The sequence below is a fragment of the Callospermophilus lateralis genome, chromosome 5 (assembly GCF_048772815.1).
Source record: "Callospermophilus lateralis isolate mCalLat2 chromosome 5, mCalLat2.hap1, whole genome shotgun sequence".
NCBI classification, from domain to species: domain Eukaryota; kingdom Metazoa; phylum Chordata; class Mammalia; order Rodentia; family Sciuridae; genus Callospermophilus; species Callospermophilus lateralis.
In genome coordinates, this window is record NC_135309.1 from 40,343,097 (window position 1) to 40,361,532 (window position 18,436).

At 43.2% G+C, this 18,436-nt stretch overlaps 1 protein-coding gene across 1 annotated transcript; it reads left to right on the forward strand.

The window, feature by feature from the left end:
• Nucleotides 1-10,257: 10,257 nt before the first annotated feature.
• On the forward strand, nucleotides 10,258-10,671 carry Cby3 (chibby family member 3). Its single transcript, XM_076855935.1, has one exon. It carries the CDS (start codon nucleotides 10,258-10,260, stop codon nucleotides 10,669-10,671), a length of 414 nt encoding a protein of 137 aa, XP_076712050.1.
• The last annotated feature ends 7,765 nt before the right edge of the window (nucleotides 10,672-18,436 follow it).

Consider the following 18,436-nt stretch of genomic DNA (forward strand, 5'->3'; position numbering starts at 1 on the left):
CCACTGCTTTCCTCTGCCACACACTTCTACCATGATGTTCTGTATCACTGTGCCCCAAGGAATGGAGCTGGCCATCTATGAGCCATAGACATGATCTCCCAAATAAACTTTTCCTCCTTAAAATTGTTCTTGTCAGGCATTTTGGTCACAGCAAGTAGAAAAACTGACTAAAACAGAAAAGAAAGAATTAAGTATATTGGGACAGCAAAGTAGCCAAGGAGAGGAAAAGGAGTTCCACCTGGCTTTATGCCACCTTGAGCTGAGAATTGCAATAGAGGTTGCCCTTCCTTTCAAGGCCACCTGATATCTGCTCCCTCCTCCTCCCTTCCCTACATGACTTAAGATGCCTGCCAGCTCTCCTATACACACTGCCCCTCCTCAGGTACCAGGCCAACTGGAGTTTTCTATATACTGAGAACTAATATGTCCCCAAACTCTTTCAGTTGTGGAATCTCCTCTCAAAATGTTCAGATGCATTGGGTAAGCTATCCATTTGTCCTCTGGTTGAGGATTATCACAGAGTACTTATCTTCTTTTTATAGTTTGCACGTTAGCCCCTCATTCTGGATTTGGATCTCCTGATGTTATGATTTGGATATGTGATGTCCTCCCAAAAGCTCATGTGTGAGAAATGCAATAACGTTCAGAAATGAAATGATTAGATTATGAGAGCTGTAACCTAATGAGTAGATTAATATACGTGAATGGTTAACTGGGTGGTAAATGTAGCCAGGTAGGGTGTGGCCAGAGGAAGTAGGTCACTGGGGGCATAACTTTGATATTTATATTTTATCCCTGGTGAGCAGAGCCCTCTCTTCTTCCTGGTTGTCATGAACTGAATAGCCTTCCTCCACCATGTCCTTCCTCCATGACATTCTCCCTCACCTTGGCCCAGAGCAATGGAGTCAGCCAACCATGGATTGAACCTCTGAAATCCTGAGCCAAAATAAACCTTTCCCCTTCTAAGTTGTTCTTTTCTAGTTTTTTGGTCTCAGGGATGAAAAGATGACTGATACACCTGATTACTCAACCTCTCCACCCACATTTTAAGATAACAATTTTGAGCTGGGCACAGTGGGACATGCCTGTGATCTCAGCTACTCAGGAGACTGAGGCAGAAGGATAACAAGCTGGAGACCAGCCTCAGCAACTTAGTGAAAACCTGACTCAAAATAAAGGACTGGGGTCAGTTGCATTGGCACACACCTGTAATCCCAGTGGCTCACAAGTTCAAAGCTAGCTTCAACAACTTAGTTTGGCCTGGTATCAAAAAAAAAAAAAAAAAAAAGACTGGGGGTATAGATCAGTGGTACTAGCACTAGGAGAACAAAAACAATTTTTGTTGTACAGTTCCATGATTTTGAAAAATATACAGGTATACCATGTAGCCATTATCATTATGCAGATATACAATATTTATATTGCCTCAAAAGATTTTGTCTGAAGTTCTTTATTTCCAAGATACCAAATTTATATATGGTGTTTTCTCATGACCAATGGTGATATCCTTTATACTGACACTACTTTTGTAAACTCAACTTAATTCTGACACTAACTACCCAGAATTGGCATCAGACTCCATAGGTTGAAAGGTTCAGTCAGCTACAAACAGGGTGCTGATGCTGGGCTAACTACAAATCTGGGGGTTCTTATAAGTTTCTCTCAGGTTCCATAATTTGCTAAATAGAATGAGTCATAGAATTCAGCAACTTAGAACTTTAAGTTTACTGGTTCATTATATATATATATATATATATATATATATATATATATATATATATATTGGGGAAGAAGTGGGTACTGGGGTGCTTTACTGAGCTACATTCCATCTCTTTTCTGAGATAGGGTCTTGCTGAGTTGCCAAGGGTCTCACCAAGTTGCTGACACTGACCTCAAACTTGCAATCTCTGCCTCACCCTCCCAAATCGCTGGGATCACAGGCATGTGCCAGCATGCCCAGTCTTTACTGGATCCTTATAAAGAATATAACCTAGGAACAGACTAATGGAAGAGATGTACAAGGGCAAGGATGGTTCCCGCAGTCTGGCTGGGCACAAATAACCGAGCCGCCAGAAAGCACTTGTATGTTCAAACAGGAAACTTTATTGCCTGAACTCCACCAGCACACCATGCACCCTTCCCGGGAACTCACCCAGCCTCCACCGGGCTCCCTGCGCACTCACTGGGAACTCCGCAAGAACTCAACGGGAACTCCAAAGTAGGGGCACCTGAGGCAGCAAGAGCCGCCCTATTGCCGGACAGCAAAGGTCTACATACAACTGAATACACAGCTTAACATAACCATCTCAATGGCTCGCTGGCGTCACCTCTCAACCACTCCCTTCTGGCAAAATGCCCTGCGTCATCCCAACTCGGCTGTGGCCCTCAACAGGTGGTGTGCCACTTTCCTGGTACCTCACCTGCTGACCAACCCAGAAGCACTCCAAATTCCATCAGTTTGGAGGTTTTAATGGAGGTTTCATTTTGTTTCTATGGTTGATTAAATCATTAGCCATAGGTAACTGAACTTACCTCCCCTTCCTCCAGGGTGAGGATTGAAATTTCCAACCCTCTATTTATATGTTTAGTTCCTTTGATCATCAGCCCCTATCTTGAATCTGTCTGGGGGCTACCAATACCCACCTCACTGGCATAAATATGGTTGAAAGGGGCTTATTATGCATAACAAAAGATACTCTTTATCACTCAGAAGACTGTTAAGAGTTTTTAGGAACTCTGTTCTAGAAATCAGGAACCAAAAATAGCTTTTATTGTATTTACACCCATTCCAATCAATCCCTACACAATAGGCTTAGGCAAAAACTGATCTGCCGGGCTGGGGATGTGGCTCAAGCGGTAGCCCGCTCACCTGGCATGTGTGCAGCCCGGGTTCGATCCTCAGCACCAAATACAAACAAAGATGTTGTGTCCGCCGAGAACTAAAAAAATAAATATATATTGAAATTCTCTCTCTCTCTCCTTCTCTTTCTCACTCTCTCTTTAAAAAAAAAAAAAACTGATCTGCTTTCTGTTACTTGAGATAAGCCTTTTCTTTCTAGGGCTTCATAGAAATGGAATTTCACAGATATAACAGTCATCTCTTGCCCAAGTTTTGGGTTTGCCAGAGGTTTCAGTTACCCTTGGCTAACTTTGCTCCAAAAATAGTACATGGAAAATTCCAGAAATAAAAATTCATGAGATTTAAATAACTTATATTACAATATGTTGTCAAAATTATTTTATTTTATTATTAATGTTGGTAATCTCTCATTGTGCCTAATTTATAAATTAAATTTTATTGCGTATGTGTATAGGAAAAAACAAAGTGATGGTGATAAACCCGATCTGATTTATTTATTTATTTATTTTAAAATATTTTCAATTGTAGACAGAGACAATATCTTTATTTTGTTTATTTAGTTTTTTATGTGGTGCTGAGGATCGAACCCAGTGCCTCACACATACTAGGCAAGCACTCTACCACTGAGCCACAATCCCAGCCCCCTCTCATCTGATTTATTATATGATCATTTTGTGTGACCATATAATGACTATGATTCTAGGTTATCTTGAGCCACCTGAAAAATGACAATACATGTAGTGTAATAACTTGAATATAATCAATGTTAAGTTACAGACTTGCTTAAAGAACATGTAACTAAAATAGGTAAATTTTGTTACTACCAGTTGCCATTAAATGTATTGTAAAATTAAAATAAATAAATAAAAAATAAAAAGGGCCAGGATGTAGCTCAGTGGTTAAGCACCCCTCAGTTAAATCCCCTGTACCAAAACAAACATAATCAAAGTCTCAGAAGTCAAATCATTGAGATTACTATGAGGAAAAACAAGATTTTTCTTCCTTTGTAATTGAGTATTGCTCTTGGTTGTTAGGAGAAGGGACCCTGACACTAGCCAGTGTGGCACAAATGCCTGGGGTGTGGAAAACTGGAAAAATAACTTTTAGTTCCTCTTCTTATTTCCTCACTGATGTGAGATTGAATTTTGTCATTAGACTCAGACCTATTGGGACCTGGCAGTCCCTTCTTCATGGGTTCTGAATCTATTATTTTCAGTAATGACATGGATGTGGAGTCTCTCAAAGGAGCTAGGGAACAACTATTTTTTGTTTGTTTTAAATTGTGAATCTAAATTCTTCAGTTTCCATTAAATTTCCTCAAAATCTAGGTCTGTTTATGAATAAGGTTAACATGTGAAATGGGAATCACCCATCATCTCTATTAACTTTTCCTGTCCAAATCATCAAATGACTTCCTTGAGTTTTTTTGGCAGTCTATGGAAATAAGGGAATCTGAAAGTTCTTGTATATTATTCCTGGTGATTGCCTATGACTTGCCTGAAACATCATAGTTGTTAGTACATATTAATTTTAACAACAGATAATTTGGAGAGAGAATATATCACTCACTGATTTGTTTTAAATATCCCTGGGCTTTGATTCCTTCTCCATCAGACAACTTTCTGAGGGCTCCTAAGCATTCTGATGATTAGAGAGTTTTGAGCAATAAGCATGGAAACTGACTTTTTTTTTTAATTGTTGGGGGAGGCAGTCCTGGGGATTACTTCACACATGCTAGGCAAATGTTCTACCACTGCAATACATCCCCATATCTTTTGATTTTTTTTTTTTTATTTTGAGACAGGGTCTCACTGAATTCCCTAAGCTGGCTTTGGACTTGCAATTTTCCTGCTTTAGCATCTGGAGTAACTGAGATCACAGATGTGTACCATTGCACCCAGTTTGACATTCTAATTCTAAAATTTATTTGGAAATACAAATGACCTAGAAGGTCAAATATTGTTGGAAGATTTCACTACCAGAGGTAAGACTTACTGTAATTGATAAATTGGATAATTGAGAAATGAGCCAGGCACAGTGGTGTACACCTGTAATCCCAGTGGCTCTGGAGGCTGAGGAAGGAGGATTGTGAGTTCAAAGCCAGTCTCAGCAACAGGGAGGCGATAAGAGACTCAGTGACAGCCTGTCTCCAAAGAAAATACAAAATAGGGCTGGGGATGTGGCTCAGTGGTCGAGTGCCCCTGAGTTCAATCCCCAGTTTCAAAATAATAATATTAATAACAACAACAACAACAATAATAATAATAATAAAATGACACTGGGGAAAAAAATAGATAGAGACCAAGGAAAAGAATTAGAGTTGGGCACTGGGGCACATACCTGTAATCCCAGCAGCTTGGGAGGCTGAGACAGGAGGATCACAATTTCAAAGTTTCAGCAAAAAGCAAAGTGCTAAGCAACTCAATGAGACCCTGTATCTAAATAAAATACAAAATACGGCTGCGGATGTGGCTCAGTGGTTAAGTGCCCCTGAGTTCAATCCCCAGTACCAGAAAAAAAAAAAAAAAGAAAGAATTAGAGAACATAGCCTGGCACAGTGGCACACACCTGTAGTCCCAGCTACTCAGGAAGTTGAGGCAGGAGGATTGCTTGAGCCAGGAATTCAAGACCAGCCGGGGCAACATAGCAAGACCCTGTCTTGGGGAAATAATAAAAAAGCACAGAAGGAGATCCACAAATACACAACCACATGATGAACAATGAAGACTCATAGCAGTACAGAACAGAAACTTTCTTTCACTCTTTTTGGGGATGAAGTACAACCATTTTGAAAAGTTTGGCAGCTTCACCCAGATGTGGTGACACACACCTGTAATGCCAGTTATTCTGGAGGCTTAAGTGGGAATATCATCTGAGCCCAAGAGTTTGAGACCAGCCTGGGCAACATGGAGAGGACCCCATTTCAAAAAGAAAGAAATGAGCTGGGGATGTAGCTCCATGGTAGAGTACTTACTTCACATGTGTGAAGCCCTGTGTTCAATCTCCAGCACCACAAAACAACAACAACAACAGCAAATTCTGACAGCCTCACAAAAAGGTAAACATATACCTGCTATATGACCCAGCCATTCCACTTCTAGGTATTAATTCAAAAGTCATGAAAGATTATATCCACACAAAGACATACAGACATGTATATGTGCTTTATTTATAATTGCCCCCAAACTGGAAATAACTCAAATTTCCAGAAACAGGTGAATGGAAAGGCAAATTGTATGGTATATCAATACAATGGAATGCTAGTCACTAATTAAAAAAGAATGGATTGTTAATTGAACAACATGGATAAACCTTAATTATGCTGCAAGAAGTCAGTGCACACACACACACACACACACACAAAGAGTACACACTGAATACTTGCCATTTAAATAAAATTCTAGAAAATGCAAACTATAATGATGGGGGCACAGAAAACTTTTTGGAGGTAAGGGAACCTTCTTTATAATTGATTTTGGAGATGTCACATACAAATTATCAAAACATATCAAATTGTATATGATAAATATGCATAGTTTATTATGTCAATTATACCTCAGTTAAACTGTTAAAGAGGTGGGCACAGTAGCACATGCCTGTTATCCCAACTCCTCAGGAGGCTGAGACAGAAGGATCACTTGAGCTTAGGAGTTTGAGGCCAGCTTGGGCAACTCAGCCAGAACCTGTTTCAAAATAAAAACAAAAGAACTGATAATGAAAAAAGTTCCCCGGAAGTGGTGCTACCATCTCACTCTGCCTCTCTTGGGAGCTGCCCTGGAGTTGGGCCTGTCCCTCCTAGGGCCATGCAGAAGGGCAGATTAACTGGGAGGCCCAGAAAGAGGTCCTTGAAATTGATAAAGCCAAGCAGAGGTGATGGCAGTCAACTGGTGGGCTTGGCAAGTAGGACTGTCGTCATTTCCTTCCACAGTCTCAAAACATGGCAACTGTCCTTCAGATATGCCCATCTCCTTACTTCCTCAAGCCCCCAGATCATCAAAAGGTGGGGGTCCCCTCATCATTCAAATCATTCAGGTCTAAGCATGAATGTTAAGTGCCTTCTCTAAGTATCATGTCCAAATTGGTTCCTACCCCTCACCCTGTCCTAAAGTCAATTTCTACATTTCCGTTTTACTTTCTTCATCTTAAATATCACAATCAGAAATTCTTGTCCATTTAGTAATTTCCTTTCCTTTTCGTTGTCTATTATTTTCCTCCTTCTTTTATGCTGTTGGTGCTTCAACCAGGTCTCTATTACTGGTAGTATGCCCATCCCATAGGTACTTTAAGTTTCAGGTGATAACTCATGATTGTCCCTGCTAATAACTCACTGAAATGTGGGAAGAGAAGTGGGGTGAATATGCTAGACCAGTTCCCTTTCCTTCAGGAAGCTTAACTCTGATGTAATTTGTCCTCTGAGTTCCCAATGAGAAATGAGACTGAAGCTAGTCTCCCCTTAAGACCACCTTTTTTTTTTTGTACTGGGGATCAAATCCCAGGTGAACTCTATCACTGAACTACTTCCCCAGTTTCTCTGTCTCTGTCCCTTTGTCTCTCTTTTTCTTGATAGGTTTTCGCTAAATTGCTGAAGCTGGCCTTGAATTTGCAATCCTCCTGCCTCAGCCTCCCAAGTCAATGAGATTACACGCCTATGCTACTATGCCTGGCTGAAGATCACACTCTTTTTTTATATACCTTTATTTTATTTGTTTATTTTTATGTGGTGCTGAGGATCGAACCCAGTGCCTCACACATGCCAGATGAGCACTCTACCACTGAGCCACAACCGTAGCCCAAGATCATACTCTTAACTTTTTTCTTTGTCCTGCCCTGCCTTCCTCACTCCCTTCTCCTGAGAGCATTTCCCCCATAAATCACTTGGAGAAGAACTCTCATCTAGATTGCTTCTAGAGAATGACACCCATGTCACCTGACTGTCTTTACTCCCTGTATTAATCTATTTTCTGTTGCTATAACAAAATACCTGAAATTGGGTTCTTTTACACACACACACACATACACACATATAATGTACATATAAAGCATATATATAAAGCATATGTGTGTATATATGTGTGTGTGTGTATTATTTATGAGGTGCAGAGAATCGAACCCAGTGCCTCACATGTATTAGGCAAGCACTCTACCACTGAGCCACAGCCCTAGCCCAAGACTGAGTGCTTTATAAAGGAAATTTATTTAGCTAACAGTTTTAGAAGTCTAAGAGTATGATGTCATCATCTGCTGACTCCAGTGAAATCTTTCTGGAGCATCATATCATGGTGATATGACAGCATAAGTGAGAGGGAGAGATCACATGGCAAAACAGGAAGCCAGGGCACAGGGAAGGACCAATGTTACTCTTTTTATAACAACCCTTTCTCACAGGAACTCACTAATTCCCCAAACCAGCATTAACCCCTTGGAAGGACAGTATCCCCAATGACCTAATTATCTTCCAATATTCCCCTTCTCTTAAAGGTTCCACCAGAGGTTGAGGTTAGAGTACACATTTATCATGCGCAAGGCCCTGGGTTCAATCCCCAGCACCACTCCTTCTCCAAAAATCGTTTCTACTGCCTCTTATATTGCCACACAGGAGACCAAGCTTCCAACACATGAATCCTTGGGGGATAAGCCACATCTAAACCACAGCAGTCGATTAGAACAAATTCCTCTCAGTCTATGCATATGACCCCCTCCCACCCACCCTGCTGGTTAAATAGCAGAATATATTTACTTCCCTAGAAGAGTGCCTAGAACACAGTAAGTGCTCAATAAATTAACCAAATGAATGTAGGGGCAAGCCCGGGATCTTTTATAACTCAGCTGTCAGCAATGCCCCCCAGCCTGGAGGCATTGTGAGTCATAGCTGGTAAAGAGGAGCTAAGTGGTTCAGAGATGAGACCAGGCCTGGGACAGCAGCTTGGCACCTCCAGCACATCTTCCAGGTGAGACACAACATGTAGCAAAGATTACTGGGAAAGGGCCCTCTGGAGAGTTGTAACAAGGGTGGATCTGGAAGTGGGCTCTCCTAGATGGTCTCCTTGAACCAGATTCAGGGGAGGTATCGTCCACCTCTTAGCTCTATGTGATAAATAAGTGTGTAGAATTAATGAAGGCAAGACAGAGGGAAATCTGCCCCAGTCAGTCCTCTTTTCTCCCTCCATGAGAAGAGGAATTTTAAAACAAAAAAACACATATCCCTTTCTTACATAATGGAATCAGCACTTACTGGGGAAAAAGAGCCAGGTAGAATGGGACTTATCTGTTTTGTTATCTGAACTTTAGATTCCTTGAGGGAGTAGTCTGCTTAGTACAAAAGTCACTTCTAGTGTGCACCAGCCATTACCTTGAAACCAGAGGTAGATCTAGGCAAAGGCGTTTGTCCCAGGATGTAACTGAGCATACTGTATTGTGATCTATGGATATCTCTTTCTGGCTGGACCAGCAGTTTATTAAAAGCAGGCACAGTCTGTGCTAGTACCCCCTGCCCAGACCAAGGGTTGGCACATAGCAGGTGCCAGTTCAAGGTTGAATGACAAGGGCAGTAATGGTGTTGGTTTTGTCAGACATCCCTTCAGATACTTTGCAGAATCCAAATCCTGGCTTTGTAATCCTTTAGCAGTTCCCTCTTACCTAGAGTAAGTAAATTGCTAAGCCTGCCTGTAAGGCACCTCAAGTGCCCTGGTTCAGCTTCTTCTGCTGGTGCGAGAATCAATCCTACACCAACCTCTTCCACACATTTGCAACCTGAAACTCTTGCCCCTCTCTTCACTTTTTCTAGAAGCTCTCCATCTATTCTTACCCATTCCTCCTGGAAAAATTCTGTTCCTCCATTAAGTACCTACTGGTCTCGCTATCATTCCTTCCTCTTCCACCCATGACCTCTTCCAGATGCAACTCAGAGAGCAGGGCCCTAGACCTTCATGTACATGTCTATACCCAGGACCTGACACCCAAGAGTGGTCTTTGGGGGAAGTGGTTTCTGTGAGCCTGTGCGTAGTGCGATTGTACAAGGATGAACTCTTCAGTGACCCGCAACTGGTTAGCCCAAAAAGCAAGCCATAAGCTAATCCAAGTCCATTAGCTTCGCGGTTTGCAAGCCTGTACCAACCAGGCAGTTCACCCAGGTATTTGTACCCAACAGTGCCCCTGGCTCGCCTTCATCATTCAGGACACCAGGGCTCCGGAGGCAAGGGGACAGCACCGGTTGCCACTACCCTGCGGCCACCTGTGCGCTCAGACGAGAGGCCTGCCCACCCCTCACTCTGGCTGCCTTCGAGTGCCTGGCTAGGAGCCATACCAGCAGCTTTTGGGAGCTGCTGCGGCAATTCTGGGCCGATCATTTCTCGCGGCGCTTCTCACCACGGCGGCCGCCGCTGCGCCACATCTCCTCCATGTCCACCTTCTATCTGTTGGACCACCGGACGCGCCAAGCTGAGCTGGGCCTCAGCTACGGTGAGCCGCGCACACGCCTCAACAACCAGGCCTTCGTGTTCCGCAGCGGCCGGTGGAGAGCGGAGGGCCAGCAGCCGCGGTCACGGCCGCCGAAGTCCTCGCCAACCATCTCAGGCTGGAAACCACAGGTACAGAGAGTCAAAACCCAGATGCTGTTGGAGGAGAACAACTACCTTAAGCTGCAGCAAGAACTACTCATGGACATGCTGACTGAGACCACGGCGCGCATGCACCTGCTGGAAAAGCTCAACCCCGAGAACAGTCAGGCGCGCGCCTGGCAGAGGAAGATGCGCAAGCGTGAAGCCGCCGGCGACGTGCTCATGATCGAACCGCGCGCTTCGGAGTTGCGATGATGCAATAAAGCTCCGAGACGCGCACGCGCGCCTGGCCCCTCGCCTTTAACCCGGGCTGGATCTGTGGAACCGCTGGGCTGGGGGTGGTCTCAGGGGCTGACACTCTGTGCTAGGTGTGGATTGATGACGTTGACCTAAGCAATCCGCCTCGGGAGCTTGAGATAGGACAGCAAGGAAGAATCTGTGTGTGCGACCCTGCAGATCCTGGAGTGAGAGCCTGGTTTGCTGCAAGCAGCAAGCTGCAAGCAGTTCCGGGGTGGGGTGGGGCAAATGGCAGGTAATGGCATTCTAGGTTACCAAAGAACCGGGGGCGAAGTCCGGAAGGCAAAGGAATCGCGGCGCTCTGGGAATGCAGGGTGCAGTGTGATGATGCCCAGGGTGAAGAGGTGGGTAGGATTGAGGATTAGAGACTTTGCACTTTGACCCTAGAGATACAGGAGAGATACAGGCTGGGAATCTAGGTAAGTACCTTATCCCTGAGAGAAGTTTTGGCCCTTCCTGTTCCCACCTGCCTGTTTGGCCTTTTGGAGAATCGTACCTCCAGAATAGGCCTTTTTCCTCTTTCCTAGAATAAGAAGGTTTTTTTCAACCCGCACTTTGAAAAACAAAATGCATTTGTTGCCAACATTTCAGAATTTGAAATTCCAGATTTCTGGCCCAGCACAGTGTTGCATACCTCTAATTCCAACTACTAGGTAGGCCAAGGCAGGAGGATTGCAAGTTTGAGGCCAGCCTCAACAATTTAGCAAGACCCTAGCAACTTGGTGAGACACTGTCTCAAAATAAAAAGCAAAAAATGGCTGGAAATGTAGTTCAGTGATAAAGTGCCCCTGGGTTCAATCCCGAGTACCAAAATTAAATAAATAAAAGTAAATTTTAAAAAAAGTAAAACCGAGCTCGGTGGCATAGGACTGTAATTCCAGTGACTGGGGAGGTTGAAGCAGGAGGATGGCAAGTCAGAGTTCAGCCTCTGCAACTTAGCATGACCCTATCTCAAGACAAAAACTAAAAGTGCTGGGGATGTGGCTCAATGGCAATGTGTCCCTGTGTTCAATCTCTAGTACCTAAAATAGAAAGAAATAAAAGATAAATGTAGGAAAGCAAATGAGGAGGGAATCAGAACTATGTACTATAAAAAATCAAATACAAAAAGATATCAGTAATGGAGAAAATATACTAGGTGAAGGAAGGCAGACGCAAAGGACCATATATGGTATGATTTATATACCATTTATATAAATATCCTGAATAGGTATATCTATGAAGACAGAAAGCCATTTAGTGGTTACCAAGGGGTGGGAAAAGGGAGTTAGTAATTAATGGGATTTCCTTTTGGGGTGATGAATAATGCTTTGGAACTACAATGGTAATGATTGCACAACATGTGACTATACTAAAAGCCAGTAAATTGTATACTTTAAAATGGTGAATTTTATCATAATAAAAAAAATCAGTGGCACAGGTCTGTAATCTCAGAGGCTAAGGCAGGAGTATTACAAGTTCGAGGCCAGTACTCAGCAACTTAGTGAGACCCTGTCTCAAAATAAAAAATAGAAAAGGTCTGGAGATGTGGCTCAGTGGTTAAGCATTCCTGGGTTCCATCCCAGGTACCAATGTTGCAGGAATCAGACTGGTCAAGAAGCGGCAAACGGCACTTGGAGAGTGGGAGAAGTCTGATTTTATTTTTATACTGGCAGGCCCAGAGATCAAACTCCAAATTCTGAGCCCCCATTCCCAGTTTCTCACAACATTTTTAGGCAATCTGGTGCCATAAAATTTCTAGTTTACATGATAGAAGGCCCTGCAGGGGGTTTCTAGTGGGAAGCCTGTTTATAGAAGCAGAAAGTGATGAGGGCTAAAACTGGCTCTTTTCACAGGCCTCTGATAAATCTCTAGCCTTGTGCCCAAAGCCTGAACAGGGGCGTTTACACTTCAAAGCAAGTAGTTAGATTTCTAGAGGTAGTTATTTATAATCCAAAGGTAGAGGCCTATGGTTAATTAGGTTTCCTGAAGAAGGGCTAACAGAAAGGGGAAGAGAACTCACCCTTTTCCTGGGCACTAGTTTTTCATGATAGTGGTTTTATAATTTCATTTTACAACCAGGCCTGATTTTACCATCCATTACACCAAAAAAAAAAAAAAAAGAAAGAAAGAAAGAAAGAAAGAAAGGAAAGGAAAGGAAAGGAAAAAAAAAACAGAAAAAGAGGAGGGTGCTAGCATAAAAACATATGGCACGGTTAAATAGCAAAAATATAACTAGGTTATGATTGCTGTATGTATATAGGTGACTCTAAGACCAGTGTGATTCTGCAATCTGTACAATTAGAAAAATGAGAATTTATACCCCAGTGATTCAAGTGTATGAATTGCCAAGATTATTGTAATATCATGAATAGCTAATAAAAATAAATAAATTTTAAAAAATATAGCTAGGCATAAATATCTACAGATTGCTTTGGCTAACAGTCTTAGGATAGAGAAAATTATCCTGCCACACGGGCAGGGAGCCCCCCACAGCCCTGCAGCGTGCCCAGTTCAAGGAGAGGCAATTAAGAGGATGATGGCAAGATATTTTGAGATATCTTTGTTCTTTCTGTTCTGGAATTTCACTCCCTGGCCCTACCCGCTGTCTGTAGCAGCCAAGTTCATTGCTCCAGGGGAGGGAAGTGCCAGAGAAGAAAGGAGAAACAAAGGACTTGGCTTACATTTCCTATAGCCCAGAACCCTCTGGGCACAGAGCTTTGCAAAAGTTATATTTGGGTGTGAGGTAGGAGGTCAAAAAGCCTGTGGGTTTGTCCACAGTGAGAGGAAAGATGAAAGAAAACAAGTGTAGACACCCGGTAAGTTTGCCATCGTGTGTGTGTGTGTGTGTGTGTGTGTGTGTGTGTGTGTAGGGGGGTATCCTTTCTTGATTCCACTTCCACAAAATTGCTTGGATTCACTGTCTCCAATTTCTCCCTCCCCGTTTGCTCTTTTTTTTTTTTTAAAGAAAGAGTGAGAGAGAGAGAATTTTTTAACTTTTTTTTTTTTTTTTTTTTTTTTAGTACTTGGCGGACACAACATCTTTGTACGTGGTGCTGAGGATCGAACCCGGGCCGCAAGCATGCCAGGCGAGCGCGCTACCACTTGAGCCACATTCCCAGCCGCACCCCCCCCCCCCCCGTTTGCTCTTAAGCCCCCTCAACTTCGGATTTCTCACTTCCTATTTTCTCCCCAACCTACTTTTGTCAGGGATACTGTAGAACCTCCTTGTGATTATTAAGTCCTTTGGCCAGTTTTCTGGCCTCATCTTACCGCATTAGCAGCGTTTCATACTGTGATGGCAAAACCAGACATGGTTGTGAAATGAAATGATAAAAAACGGTATGGTAAGAGGGGGCTGGGGTTGTGGCTCCGTGGTAGAGCCCTTGCCTAGCAAATGTGAGGCCCTGGGTTCTATCCTCATCACCATATAAAAATAAATAAAAGAAAAGAAAAATGTTATAAGAAAACAAGGCCTGGGGAAAGGATCAGTTCCCCTCTCTTTGCCTTTCTCCAGGAAGCTTAATTAACCGCAGGTCCTTACTTTGGATTGTAAATAACTGCCCTAGCAGTCTGAATACTCCCTCTTGAAATGTAACAGACATCTGTGAAAAGAGCCATTACTTATCTGTTTCTGTAAACATGCCTTTATGTTAGAGACCCTGCACAAAGAAAAAAAGCTCCAATGATAGAACAAGTCTAAGGTGATGCCAAAGAACCTATAAATGTTGTGAAAAACTGTGGATCAGAGCTCAGAATTTGGAGTTTTGTTTTCCTCTGAGCAGCCTGGTGTAAAATAAAGTTTGGAGTTCCCCTCCTCTCTGAGTGCTGTTTGCTGCTTCTTGATCAGTCTGTTTCCCCCAACAGTACAGTTAACCACCCCTCCTCATCCTCAAAACACTTGGATTCTAGATCATCCTGTTCCTCTTCCTACGATACCTCCAGCCCTAATGCTCTTCTCATGCCACTTCAGCCTGAAAGTTGCACCTACTCAGTGTCTTGCTGATTTCACTCTCATTTTTTTTTTTTCAGGAATGTGCTTGAATACCAACTCTTCAATGAAGTGTTCCCCAATGACTTGATAAAAGTATGTCTTCTTCCAGACCCCTAACCAATTTATCTCCCTTTCCTGCTAAATGCTTTGTAGCATCTATTACCTTTTCTGTTTTGAAGTTCTGGGGATTGAACCCGGTGACACTCTACCACTGAGCCACATTCTCCCTTTTTAAAAATATTAATATATATATATTTAATATGGTGCTGGGAATTAGATCCCAGGGCCTTATGCATGCGAAGCAAGCACTCTACCAACTGAGCTATATCCTCAGCTCTTCCTAGTCCTTTTTATATTTTATTTAGAGACAGAGTCTCGCTGAGTTGCTTAGGGCCTCATTAAGTTGCTGAGGCTGGCTTTGAACTCAGGATTTTCCTGCCTCAGCCTCCCAAGTTGCTGGGTTGAAGGCATGTGCCACTGTGCCTGCCCCTCCCCACACCCAGCCCTTTTTATTTTTTATGTTAAGATAGTGTCTTGCTAAAATTACAGAGACTGGCCTCAAATTTGCAATCCTCCTGCCTTAATTTCCTGAGTCCCTAAGATTACAAGCGCATGCCAACATGTCCAGTCACCTATCATCATTTGACAGGCTACATATTTTATGTATTTTTCAGTCTCTTCCAACTGAAATAAGCTCCAGAGGGCTTTTCATTCTATTTTCTTCCTGCATTTCAGTGTAAAGAAGTGCTTAATACTTGTTAGGTCCTCCCCCAGATATTTCTAGAAAGAACAAAAGGTCCATGAGAAACAGGTACCTGAATTCCAGGAGAGCAGATAGTATATGATTTTTGCCATTGCCCCAGATTTCTGAGCCCCTAGGAGTGAGGAAAGCTATTACAGGTTCTTTGGGAATGTCTGACTATGTCTGATCAGCCCTCTTCTGACATTAACAGCAGCTATGGTGGAAGGTCTACATATTGTCAGTGCCTCATTTCAAAGTGCCCGCCTTGGGTTTCTCTGCCTCTCAGTTTCAGATCTTTCTTAGTTTCAGGAGATTGTTTAACTCATGGACATAGCCTCTTAGGAGATCCTATTACTGTAACTGCACAGGTTCAATGCATCGCCACCCAATCAATGAATTGAGAAGTAGAATATGGAGAAAGAAAGAACTTTGCTAGCAATGAGCTAGCATTACTGGAAGATGATTGGTTCTTGCCCTCAATGAGCATCTTATGCCTTGCCCTAAGGGAGAATCTTTCATATGATTTTTCGAGGGAAAGAATATGGGTTCTCAGGTGGGTGCCTCCTTTGTCCAGTGTTTTGAAAAGTAGTCTGTTCTCAAGTGTGGGGTGTGTTGCAGTCTAGTGGATCTAAAAACATAATGATCAAAGTTTCTGTGCTGATTAAAGCGACTTTGCTGGCTTTTGTTGTTGTCAGCATTTCTGGCAAGTATCCTTCCAGGTGTGACCTTCTCCTGTAACTTGGGACTACTGCTGGGAAGGGAGGCTTGTGCATGCCTAGCTAACTTTATTGTGAAATTAATTACAAAAAGATCAGGCAGAAGCAAAGAGAAAATTCTGATGACTGGGTCTAGATGGTGGGGGAGGCTTATATGTTCTTTTTAGTGCTTTATGGGGTGACCTTCAACCAGTAGGGGACAGAAGCCAAAAAAACACTTTATTGAATTTTCATCCTAACCTGTGTCACTCTTTCCATTTTCACCGGTTTCCTGGAATCTACTAACAAGCTGCACCCGAATTCTAGGCTCAAACTTTGCTTTTGGGGGAACTCAAACTAAGGCACTTGTGTAAATAGCACTAAAAGGCAATGCAAGGGATAAGAATCCAGAATTGGATACTTATTATTCCAAAGGCAATAAAGAAGGGCCTGAGGCATAGCTCAGGGCTGGAGGTCTTGCCCAGCACGTGGGAGGCCCTGGGTTCAGTCCCAGCACCTCAGAAAAATAAAATAGGGACTAGAAAACTCATAAGATCTATGCCTAGTACTGTCCCATGTAAATCTGCACACATGTGGAACAGAATGAGCACAGAAACCTGGTAACCACCAGGGTGGATTATAGCAGGGACCAAAGGCTTACCAGAATACCTGGTCATCAGGAACAGTGCAAATAAGGAGGGTCCTGATGAGGCAGGATGGGGGCCACTGTGATTTGAATATGGTTCCTCACCACTAAATCCATGTTGAAGCCAGACATGGTGGTGCACGCCTGTAATCTCAGAGGCTTGGGGAGGCTAAGGCAGGAGGATTGCAAAGCCAGCCTCAGCAAAAGCAAGGCACTAAGTAACTGAGACCTTGTCTCTAAATAAAATACCAAATAGGGCTGGGGATGTGGCTCAGAAGCCAAGTGCCCCTGAATTCAATCCCTGTACCCCTGTATCCCCTCCCCCCCAAAAAAACTCTCATGTTAAAGCTTATTCCTCAATACCCCAGTGTTGGGAGATAGGACTAGGGGGGTGTATTTGGGTCTCATGAATAAATTAATGCCATTGCATGGGAATGAATTCTCACTCTCATGGGACTGCAGGCTATTATGAAGCAAGGTTACCCCTTGTGGTTTGCCTCTTCTACATGCACCTGCTTGCCTTTCTGCTTTTCTAATATGCATGGTTGTCGCGACCCCTTGCCCGCAAGGAAGACGCAACTCAGGAATCTTCTTTCAGCAGTTTATTCAGGCCTTGATTTAAGTATCTCTTAGTGACTCCCTTTCTTTCTTCTCCTTCCTTTCTTTCTCCTATCTCCCGAGGGCCCAAGCACAGCCTAATAAAGCCTCCCACATACCAATCTTAAACCGCCGCGTGGGTCTTTCTTATAGGGTGGCAAGAGATAGCGTGCCAACTCTCCACAAAGGAATTTGATTTATCACAGGCCACAGTGGAAGCCGGCGCCATCTTCTAATGGCGGCCACAATTTACAACAATGGCTTACTACACATGGTGCTTCATGAGGCTTTCACCAGAGGCTGAGCAGGTACCTGGTTCATGCTCTTGAACTATCATGGGTCAAATTCAAATGCCAAAATAAACCACTTTCCTTTATAAACTACCCCCTCCGGTGTTTTGTTATAGCAAAGGAAATCAGATAAAGACAGGGGCCTTGTGTGGGAACCCTGGGAATAGGAGTGGCCTAAAACTGAGCTTAGCAGAGGCTACTTGGAGACAGAAGGCAGGTATTTTGGCCCCTGCCCCCTCGGGAGCCATCACCACTGATGTGTTTGCTGCCTTCCATTCCCTCTTAATATACTGCATATACAAAAGAAAATTTATTTGGCAGCACTGGGGATGGAACCCAACCTCTCACACGTGCTAGGTAAGCACTCCATCATTGAGCTACACTGCCTGCATTTGTAAAAATTTAACAATACTATATATCATCCAATAGTCTGCTTTCAACTAGGCTAGGTCCATCCTACTTCTAATCAGCTAGGGCTGAATTGAAGTAAGAGAAGTAGGATCATAGAGACCCATGCACCTTCAACAGGATTCTGCTGTGGTCTGAATGTTTATCTCTCTCCTAAAATTCATATGTTGAAATCCTCACCCCAGTGGAGATGGAATTGGGAGGTGGGGATTTTAGGAATTTATTAGGTCTGATGGTGGAGCAATCCTAAATGGGATTAATGACCTTATAAAAGAGACCCAATCAGTGCCCCTTCCACCATGTGAGGACACAGCAAGAAGAGGACCATCAACCAGGTGCAGTGGTGCACGTCTATAATCCCAGCCACTTGGG

Coding starts and splice junctions, on each gene's coding strand:
- Cby3 (XM_076855935.1), top strand. CDS start 10,258: ATGTCCACCTTCTATCTGTTGGACCACCGGACGCGCCAAGCTGAGCTG.